This window comes from Cherax quadricarinatus, chromosome 72, assembly GCF_038502225.1.
Source record: "Cherax quadricarinatus isolate ZL_2023a chromosome 72, ASM3850222v1, whole genome shotgun sequence".
Taxonomy (NCBI): domain Eukaryota; kingdom Metazoa; phylum Arthropoda; class Malacostraca; order Decapoda; family Parastacidae; genus Cherax; species Cherax quadricarinatus.
In genome coordinates, this window is record NC_091363.1 from 8,150,709 (window position 1) to 8,162,615 (window position 11,907).

General features: G+C 39.9%; 1 protein-coding gene across 1 annotated transcript in view; it reads right to left on the reverse strand.

The window, feature by feature from the left end:
• LOC128701312 (protein O-mannosyl-transferase 2) overlaps nt 1-11,907 on the reverse strand; it is a 91,150-nt gene that overhangs the window by 27,805 nt on the left and 51,438 nt on the right. The window contains exons 5-10 of the mRNA XM_053794969.2: nt 10,668-10,776; nt 9,975-10,083; nt 4,451-4,610; nt 1,595-1,701; nt 583-668; nt 1-106 (exon numbers count right to left, since the gene is read on the reverse strand). The exon at nt 1-106 is cut by the window's left edge and continues 45 nt beyond it. Coding sequence (XP_053650944.2) covers nt 1-106; nt 583-668; nt 1,595-1,701; nt 4,451-4,610; nt 9,975-10,083; nt 10,668-10,776 — 677 coding nt within the window. The remainder of the gene's footprint in view (nt 107-582; nt 669-1,594; nt 1,702-4,450; nt 4,611-9,974; nt 10,084-10,667; nt 10,777-11,907) is intronic.

Below are 11,907 nucleotides of genomic sequence, written 5' to 3' on the forward strand. Positions count from 1 at the left end.
TGACAGGGGGCAGTGAGTTCTGACGGAAAGAGGTCGTACCAAGACTCGAGGTAGCCACAGATGGGTCGGCTGCTCTGGATCGTCACGTTGGCTCCATAATGAACATCTACCCACCAACACACACAATATGTATTATAAATATGTTGTAATCACTCGACCTTGTCTAATTAAACAAAATTTGTGTAACACTCTCATTATTATTAATAACAATAATAGTATTCAATACTACTGCAATTTGCTTACTAAACAAATGCTGAGATCCAATCTCTGGGATAACTCGACATAAACAAGTACAATTAGGAAAGTGCTAAAATTTTGGCTCTTCAAGGGGTACGTAAGGGCTGCCTGATGCTGCTGCAGGAATATCGAGCCACAGAAATGGAACTACCCTTCTCTTCCTTGCATGAAACATAATTACCACCCATTTCCCAGGTGGTGTCTGACCTCTATTACTTTATTGTTTTTTTTACAATAACTGATACTGCTACTTCTACTACTACTACTACTACTACTAATCAAAATACTGGTATTACTGCTCATAACAGTAATGATCAAGCTAGTAATAATAGTAACAGTACTAACACTTAGGGAAGGTAGCGTTGTCGTACTCAGTACCGTTGAAGGCTAAGAAGAACTTAGTGTGGTATAAGCCGCCACCGTTAACGTCCCTGTCGACATAACATAAATGGTACACAACTGATGAATCAGATACGCGTGCAACATTCGGGGATCTTTATTATGAAAACGATTCGTCAACCAGTAACTTTATATGTTCAACACAGAGCTTATTTAAAAGTGTTGAACCTGGAGAGAGAAGACGAGGTAATCAGTCCCTCAGCCTAGATGAAGATGGCAAACACCATCTAGGCTGAGGGACTGATTACCCTCTCTTCTACTGTGTCCAGTTTCAGCACCTTCAAAAATCCTATGTGGTGAACTGGTAAAGCCACAGGTTGGTGAAGCACGTTATTCAACAGCTCCGGTTGTTGACACAAACACACGTCAACCAGAACCTAGTTACAACAAAGAATTAGTATAATAACCATTAATTTTTAAAAGGGTGGACTGGTATGCCAGCGGAAGACCTCAGTCAGATGACCAAAAGCTGCAGTGGCGGGTCATCATATGACTAAGACCAGCATCAGGAAACACTTGTCCAGTTTCCTGACAAACCTTACCTAACCTACTTACAACATATACACAGAAATACCTAAACAAAATAAACTCTTATTTAATTTTCAGTCTTGCCAATTATAAAATTTATGGAGTGTTACATCACCAACACCTGTGTGAAATAATAACCCGTTAATATATTTTTAACTCAATCAATTACTTAAATAGATATGAAGGTAGTTTGTCGCGTGTTTCAGTAGTCATAAATACCTTAATATTATCTTATAATAAAGGTTAGAATATATAGACTTACCACTGTGTGAAGATGACTTACCACTGTGTGAAGATGACTTACCACTGTGTGAAGATGACTTACCACTGTGTGAAGAATACTTACCACTGTGTGAAGATGACTTACCACTATGTGAAGATGACTTACCACTGTGTGAAGATGACTTACCACTGTGTAATGATAACCTACCACTGTGTAAGGATGGAGAAGTGAATGACGAAGGTAGTGAGGTAGACAGCAGTGGGCAGGATAATGAGAGCAGCTGCCCGCGCTGCTGTGTGAGGAAGCACCTGCAACTGTTAGCACCAACAGGTGTTCACTAAGTATAGTTACTCATACACAAGTGTTCATCAAGTATAGTTACTCATACACAAGTGTTCACTAAGTATAGTTACTCATACACAAGTGTTCATCAAGTATACTCATACACAAGTGTTTACTAAGCATAGTTACTCATACACAAGTGTTCACTAAGTATAGTTACTCATACACAAGTGTTCATCAAGTATAGTTACTCATACACAAGTGTTCACTAAGTATAGTTACTCATACACAAGTGTTCATCAAGTATAGTTACTCATACACAAGTGTTCACTAAGTATAGTTACTCATACACAAGTGTTTATCAAGTATAGTTACTCATACACAAGTGTTCATCAAGTATAGTTACTCATATACACAAGTGTTCACTAAGTATAGTTACTCATACACAAGTGTTCATCAAGTATAGTTACTCATACACAAGTGTTCATCAAGTATAGTTACTCATACACAAGTGTTTACTAAGCATAGTTACTCATACATAAGAGTTCACTAAGTATAGTTACTCATACACAAGTGTTCATCAAGTATAGTTACTCATACACAAGTGTTCACTAAGTATAGTTACTCATACACAAGTTTATCAAGTATAGTTACTCATACAGAAGTGTTCATCAAGTATAGTTACTCATATACAAGTGTTTATCAAGTATAGTTACTCATACACAAGTGTTTATCAAGTAGAGTTACTCATACACAAGTGTTCACTAAGTATAGTTACTCATACACAAGTTTATCAAGTATAGTTACTCATACACAAGTGTTCATCAAGTATAGTTACTCATACACAAGTGTTCACTAAGTATAGTTACTCATACACAAGTTTATCAAGTATAGTTACTCATACACAAGTGTTTATCAAGTATAGTTACTCATACACAAGTGTTCATCAAGTATAGTTACTCATATACAAGTGTTTATCAAGTATAGTTACTCATACACAAGTGTTTATCAAGTAGAGTTACTCATACACAAGTGTTCACTAAGTACAGTTACTCATACACAAGTTTATCAAGTATAGTTACTCATACACAAGTGTTTATCAAGTATAGTTACTCATACACAAGTTTATCAAGTATAGTTACTCATACACAAGTGTTCATCAAGTATAGTTACTCATATACAAGTGTTTATCAAGTATAGTTACTCATACACAAGTGTTTATCAAGTAGAGTTACTCATACACAAGTGTTCACTAAGTATAGTTACTCATACACAAGTTTATCAAGTATAGTTACTCATACACAAGTGTTTATCAAGTATAGTTACTCATACACAAGTTTATCAAGTATAGTTACTCATACACAAGTGTTCATCAAGTATAGTTACTCATACACAAGTGTTCACTAAGTATAGTTACTCATACACAAGTGTTTATCAAGTATAGTTACTCATACACAAGTTTATCAAGTATAGTTACTCATACACAAGTGTTCATCAAGTATAGTTACTCATACACAAGTGTTCATCAAGTATAGTTACTCATACACAAGTGTTCATCAAGTATAGTTACTCATACACAAGTGTTCACTAAGTATAGTTACTTATACACAAGTGGTAGTGTAGTGGTGATGATGATGGTAGGTTACTGGTGGTAGTGGTGGTAGGGTAGTGGTGATGATGATGGTAGGTTACTGGTGGTAGTGGTGGTAGGTTAGTGGTGATGATGATGGTAGGTTACTGGTGGTGGTAGTAGGTTACTGGTGGTCGTTGTAGGTTAATGGTAATGATGATGGTAGGTTACTGGTGGTGGTGGTGGTAGGTTAATGGTAATGATGATGGTAGGTTACTGGTGGTGGTGGTGGTAGGTTAGTGGTGATGATGATGGTAGGTTACTGGTGGTGGTAGTAGGTTACTGGTGGTGGTGGTAGGTTAATGGTAACGATGATGGTAGGTTACTGGTGGTGGTAGGTTAGTGGTAATGATGATGGTAGGTTACTGGTGGTGGTGGTAGGCTACTGGTGGTGGTTGTAGGTTAATGGTAATGATGATGGTAGGTTACTGGTGGTGGTGGTATGTTAGTGGTGATGATGACGATACGTTACTGGTGGTGGTGGTGGTAGGTTAGTGGTGATGATGATGGTAGGTTACTGGTGGTGGTGGTGGTGGTAGTGGTGGTGGTGGTAGGTTAGTGGTGATGATGATGGTAGGTTACTGGTGGTGGTAGTGGTAGGTTAGTGGTGATGATGATGGCAGGTTACTGATGGTGGTGGTGCTAAGTTAGTGGTGATGATGGTGGTAGGTTAGTGATGGTGGTGGTGGTAGGCTAGTTTACCTGGAGTTTACCTGGAGTTCCGAGGGTCAACGCCCCCGCGGCCCCTGTCTGTGACCAGGCCTCATGGTGGATCAGGGTCTGATCAACCAGGCTGTTACTCCTGGCTGCACGCAATCCAACTTACGAACCACAGCCCGGCTGGTCAGCTACCGACTTAAGGTGCTTGTCCAGTGCCGCTTGAAAACAGCCAGGGGTCTATTGGTAATTGGTAGTGGTGATGATGGTGGTAGGTAAGTGGTGATGGTGGTGGTAGGTTAGTGGTGATGATGGTGGAAGGTTACTGATAGTGATGGTGTTAGGTTAGTGGTGTTAATGGTGGTAGGTTAGTGGTGATGAGGGTGGTAGATTACTGGTAGGAAGTGCGGTAGGTTAAAATGTATTAGACGCGTGTTATTAGTGGGTGTACAACAAAGGACATGGGATTATGTGTTGAACAGCAGAGAACCTACAAGAGGTGTGTTGGTGTCGGCAGCGATGCAGAAGAGCTGGTAGGCGGTGTGCAGTCCTACGTACAGTACGGTGAAGGCCCCTACGTACTTGATGCTCATCACCGTACCAAGACTCATGCCTGTGAAGCACAGCCACCACCACCACGCACTGCTCCATGCCCTGTATACCCAGGAATCAAATAAGTCATTCTTAGCGATACACACATTGCAAGACTAACACACGCCATACAACATACAAATATATATATATATATATATATATATATATATATATATATATATATATATATATATATTTTTTTTTTTTTCAACAAGTTGGTCGTCTCCCACCGAGGCAGGGTGACCCAAAAAAGAAAGAAAATCCCCAAAAAGAAAATACTTTCATCATTCAACACTTTCACCACACTCACACATTATCACTGCTTTTGCAGAGGTGCTCAGAATACAACAGTTTAGAAGCATATACGTATAAAGATACACAACATATCCCTCCAAACTGCCAATATCCCAAACCCCTCCTTTAAAGTGCAGGCATTGTACTTCCCATTTCCAGGACTCAAGTCCGACTATAAGAAAATAACCGGTTTCCCTGAATCCCTTCACTAAATATTACCCTGCTCACACTCCAACAGATCGTCAGGTCCCAAGTATCATTCGTCTCCATTCACTCCTATCTAACACGCTTGCTGGAAGTCCAAGTCCCTCGCCCACAAAACCTCCTTTACCCCCTCTTTCCAACCCTTTCGATGACGACCCCTACCCCTCTTTCCTTCCCCTATAGATTTATATGCTTTCCATGTCATTCTACTTTGATCCATTCTCTCTAAATGACCAAACCACCTCAACAACCCCTCTTCTGCCCTCTGACTAATGCTTTTATTAACTCCACACCTTCTCCTAATTTCCACACTCCGAATTTTCTGCATAATATTTACACCACACATTGCCCTTAGACAGGACATCTCCACTGCCTCCAACCGTCTCCTCGCTGCTGCATTTACCACCCAAGCTTCACATCCATATAAGAGTGTTGGTACTACTATACTTTCATACATTCCCTTCTTTGCCTCCATAGATAACGTTTTTTGACTCCACATATACCTCAACGCACCACTCACCTTTTTTCCCTCATCAATTCTATGATTAACCTCATCCTTCATAAATCCATCCGCCGACACGTCAACTCCCAAGTATCTGAAAACATTCCTCCTCCCCAATTTGATATCCAATTTTTCTTTATCTAAATCATTTGATACCCTCATCACCTTACTCTTTTCTATGTTCACTTTCAACTTTCTACCTTTACACACATTCTCAAACTCATCCACTAACCTTTGCAATTTTTCTTTAGAATCTCCCATAAGCACAGTATCATCAGCAAAAAGTAACTGTGTCAATTCCCATTTTGAATTTGATTCCCCATAATTTAATCCCACCCCTCTCCCGAACACCCTAGCATTTACTTCCTTTACAACCCCATCTATAAATATATTAAACAACCATGGTGACATTACACATCCCTGTCTAAGACCTACTTTTACCGGGAAATATTCTCCCTCTCTTCTACACACCCTAACCTGAGCCTCACTATCCTCATAAAAGCTCTTTACAGCATTTAGTAACTTACCACCTATTCCATAAACTTGCAACATCTGCCACATTGCTCCTCTATCCACTCTATCATATGCCTTTTCTAAATCCATAAATGCAATAAAAACTTCCCTACCTTTATCTAAATACTGTTCACATATATGCTTCAATGTAAACACTTGATCTACACATCCCCTACCCACTCTGAAGCCTCCTTGCTCATCTGCAATTCTACATTCTGTCTTACCTCTAATTCTTTCAATTATAACTCTACCGTATACTTTTCCTGGTATACTCAGTAAACTTATTCCTCTATAATTTTTACAATCTCTTTTGTCCCCTTTCCCTTTATATAAAGGGACTATACATGCTCTCCGCCAATCCCTAGGTACCTTCCCCTCTTTCATACATTTATTAAACAAAAGTACCAACCACTCCAACACTATATTCCCCCCTGCTTTTAACATTTCTGTCATGATCCCATCAGTTCCAGCTGCTTTACCCCCTTTCATTCTACGTAATGCCTCACGTACCTCCACCACACTTACATTCTGCTCTTCTTCACTCCTAAAAGATGGTATACCTCCCTGGCCAGTGCATGAAATTACCGTCTCCCTTTCTTCCTCAACATTTAAAAGTTCCTCAAAATATTCTCGCCATCTACCTAATACCTCCCTCTCCCCATCTACTAACTCCCCTACTCTGTTTTTAACGGACAAATCCATACTTTCCCTAGGCTTTCTTAACTTGTTTAACTCACTCCAAAATTTTTTCTTATTTTCATTAAAATTTCTTAATAGTGCCTCTCCCACTCTTTCATCTGCTCTCCTTTTGCACTCTCTCACCACTCTCTTCACCTTTCTTTTACTCTCCATATACTCTGCTCTTCTTGTAACACTTCTGCTTTGTAAAAACCTCTCGTAAGCTACCTTTTTCTCTTTTATCACACCCTTTACTTCATCATTCCACCAATCACTCCTCTTTCCTCCTGCCCCCACCCTCCTATAACCACAAACTTCTGCCCCACATTCTAATACTGCATTTTTAAAACTATTCCAACCCTCTTCAACCCCCCCCCCCCCCCACTACTCATCTTTGCACTAGCCCACCTTTCTGCCAATAGTCGCTTATATCTCGCCCGAACTTCCTCCTCCCTTAGTTTATACACTTTCACCTCCCTCTTACTTGTTGTTGCCACCTTCCTCTTTTCCCATCTACCTCTTACTCTAACTGTAGCTACAACTAAATAATGATCTGATATATCAGTTGCCCCTCTATAAACATGTACATCCTGGAGCCTACCCATCAACCTTTTATCCACCAATACATAATCTAACAAACTACTTTCATTACGTGCTACATCATACCTTGTATATTTATTTATCCTCTTTTTCATAAAATATGTATTACTTATTACCAAATTTCTTTCTACACATAGCTCAATTAAAGGCTCCCCATTTACATTTACCCCTGGCACCCCAAATTTACCTACTACTCCCTCCATAACATTTTTACCCACTTTAGCATTGAAATCCCCAACCACCATTACTCTCACACTTGATTCAAAACTCCCCACGCATTCACTCAACATTTCCCAGAATCTCTCTCTCTCCTCTACACTTCTCTCTTCTCCAGGTGCATATACGCTTACTATAACCCACTTTTCACATCCAATCTTTATTTTACTCCACATAATCCTTGAATTTATGCATTTGTAGTCCCTCTTTTCCATCCATAGCTTATCCTTCAACATTATTGCTACTCCTTCTTTAGCTCTAACTCTATTTGAAACCCCTGACCTAATCCCATTTATTCCTCTCCACTGAAACTCTCCCACCCCCTTCAGCTTTGTTTCACTTAAAGCCAGGACATCTAGTTTCTTCTCATTCATAACATACACAATCATCTCTTTCTTATCATTTGCACAACATCCACGCACATTCAGACTTCCCACTTTGACAATTTTCTTCTTCTTATTCTTTTTAGTAATCTTTACAGGAAAAGGGGTTACTAGCCCATTGTTCCCGGCATTTTAGTTGACTTTTACAACACGCATGGCTTACGGAGGAAAGATTCTTATTCCACTTCCCCATGGATATAAAAGGAAAAGTAATAAGACCAAGAACTATTAAGATAAAATCAAAGAAAACTCAGATGAGTGTGTATAAATAAACATGTACATGTATGTGTAGTGTGACCTAAGTGTAAGTAGAAGTAGCAAGACATGCCTGTAATCTTGCATATTTATGAGACAGACAAAAGACACCAGCAATCCTACCATCATGTAAAACAATTACAGGCTTTCGTTTTACACTCACTTGGCAGGATGGTAGTACCTCCCTGGGTGGTTGCTGTCTACCAACCTACTACCTATATATATATATATACTATATATATATATATATATATATATATATATATATATATATATATATATATATATATATATATATATATATATATGCAAAACAACAAATGTGAAAGAATAGAGAAAGTCCACGCGCTTTCGTGACTACTCATATTATCAAGGAACAATGTTCCTTGATAATGTGAGTAGACAAGAAAGCGCTTGGAATTTCTCTATTCTTTCACAGTGGTTGTTTTGCATATTCTGAAATCACCTGTTTACTGTGATCTTATTGCATATATATATATATATATATATATATATATATATATATATATATATATATATATATATATATATATATATATATATATACATATATATATATATATATATTTATTAACACATCGGCCGTTTCCCACCAGGGCAGGGTGACCCAAAAAAGAAAAATCATTCACTCCATCACTGTCTTGCTAGAGCTGTGCTTTACACTACAGTTTTTAAACTGTAACATTAACACCCCTCCTTCAGAGTGCAGGCACTGTACTTCCCATCTCCAGGACTCAAGTCCGGCCTGCCGGTTTCCCTGAACCCCTTCATAAATGTTACTTTGCTCACACTCCAACAGCACGTCAATTATTAAAAATTATTTGTCTCCATTCACTCCTATCAAATACGCTCACGCATGCCTACTGGAAGTCCAAGCCCCTCGCACACAAAACCTCCTCTACCCCCTCCCTCCAACCTTTCCTAGGCCAACCCCTACCCCGCCTTCCCTCCACTACAGATTTATACACTCTCGAAGTCATTCTGTTTCGCTCCATTCTCTCTACATCTCTGAACCACCTCAACAACCCTTCCTCAGCCCTCTGGACAACAGTTTTGGTAATCCCGCACCTCCTCCTAACTTCCAAACTTCGAATTCTCTGCATTATATTCACACCACACATTGCCCTCAGACATGACATCTCCACTGCCTCCAGCCTTCTCCTCGCTGCAACATTCATCACCCATGCTTCACACCAATACAAGAGCATTGGTAAAACTATACTCTCATACATTCCCCTCTTTGCTTCCAGGGACCAAGTTCTTTGTCTCCACAGACTAATAAATGCACCGCTCACCTTTTTATCCCCTCATCAATTCTATGATTCACCTCATCTTTCACAGACCCATCTGCTGACACGTCCACTCCCAAATATCTGAATACATTCACCTCCTCCATACTCTCCCCCTCCAATCTGATATCCAATCTTTCGTCACCTACTATTTTTGTTATCCTCATAACCTTACTCTTTCATATATTCACTTTTAATTTTCTTTTACATACCCTACCAAATTCATATATATATATATATATATATATATATATATATATATATATATATATATATATATATATATATATATATATATATGATTGATTTCTGTCGTACCTTATAGTCAAATTTTAATTAAATAATAACATATTCAAGGGACTCAAATGGAAATAAGTTGCTTTGAGTGTTTTTTTATGGGAGTTATCTCAGGTAATTTACTTATGTACTATATATAATAATTGTAATCGCCTAATTTGTATAATCTAACCTATGCCTCTGGTTGTGGAATTTTGTGATGCCGTAGACACTGGCCAGAATGGTCACCAGCAGTAGTGGGTCCAGGAGAATCAGTGTGTTGAGCCGATGAACGAACGTATCTGGAAATATTGTTCTTGATGAACGAACGTATCTGGAAATATTGTTCTTGATGAACGAACGTATCTGGAAATATTGTTCTTGATGAATGAACGTATCTGGAAATATTGTTCTTGATGAATGAACGTATCTGGAAATATTGTTCTTGATGAATGAACGTATCTGGAAATATTGTTCTTGATGAATGAACGTATCTGGAAATATTGTTCTTGATGAATGAACGTATCTGGAAATATTGTTCTTGATGAATGAACGTATATGGTAACATTGTTCTTGATGAATGAACGTATCTGAAGACTTGTTGATGAATAAACGTATCTGAAAACATTTTTGAATTAATTGTTTCAAACATAGTTCATGTGAGGACGCAGAAGCGCACCTGTAAGGACGCAGAAAGCGCACCTGTAAGGACGCAGAAAGCGCACCTGTAAGGATGCAGAAAGCGCACCTGTAAGGACGCAGAAAGCGCACCTGTAAGGACGCAGAAAGCGCACCTGTAAGGACGCAGAAAGCGCACCTGTAAGGACGCAGAAAGCGCACCTGTAAGGACGCAGAAAGCGCACCCGTGAGAACTAAGAAAGCGCACCTGTGAGGACGCAGAGTGCAGCGAGGCCGGCAGCGGTGAGAGAGGTAGACAGCTCCCACACCAGCAGAAAACTGAGCGGCACCAGCATAGATCCCAGCACAGCCATCATCTGAAACACACAGCTTATCACCACACTTAGCACTGTATCCCAGCCATCATCTGAAACACACAGCTTATCACCACACCTAGCACTGTATCCCAGCCATCATCTGAAACACAGCTTATCACCACACTTAGCACTGTATCCCAGCCATCATCTGAAACACACAGCTTATCACCACACCTAGCACTGTATCCCAGCCATCATCTGAAACACAGCTTATCACCACACTTAGCACTGTATCCCAGCCATCATCTGAAACACACAGCTTATCACCACACCTAGCACTGTATCCCAGCCATCATCTGAAACACATCTTATCACCACACCCACAGGATGAATATGGGGTGCACAATAATCTAGCCACTTCGGTGGCAAAATCTAAAAATCTAAATCCTAGCACTGTATCCTAGCCATCATCTGAAACACACAGCTTATCACCACACCTAGCACTGTATCCCAGCCATCATCTGAAACACACAGCTTATCACCACACATAGCACTGTATCCCAGCCATCATCTGAAACACGCAGCTTATCACCACACCTAGCACTGTATCCCAGCCATCATCTGAAACACACAGCTTATCACCACACCTAGCACTGTATCCCAGCCATCATCTGAAACACACAGCTTATCACCACACCTAGCACTGTATCCTGGCCATCATCTGAAACACACAGCTTATCACCACACCTAGCACTGGATCCTAGCCATCATCTGAAACACACAGCTTATCACCACACCTAGCACTATATCCTAGCCATCATCTGAAACACAGCTTATCACCACACCTAGCACTGTATCCCAGCCATCATCTGAAACACACAGCTTATCACCACACCTAGCACTATATCCTAGCCATCATCCGAAACACACAGCTTATCACCACACATAGCACTATATCCTAGCCATCATCTGAAACACACAGCTTATCACCACACCTAGCACTATATCCTAGCCATCATCTGAAACACAACTTATTATCACAACAGTGTATCCCAGCCATCATTGTGTGTGCGTGTACTTGTACATATTCCTATGTATGAGTGCGCTCATGTGTACTCACCTATTTGTGGTTGCAGGGGTCGAGTCTTAGCTCCTGGCCCCGCCTCTTCACCGGTTGCAACTGGGTCCTCT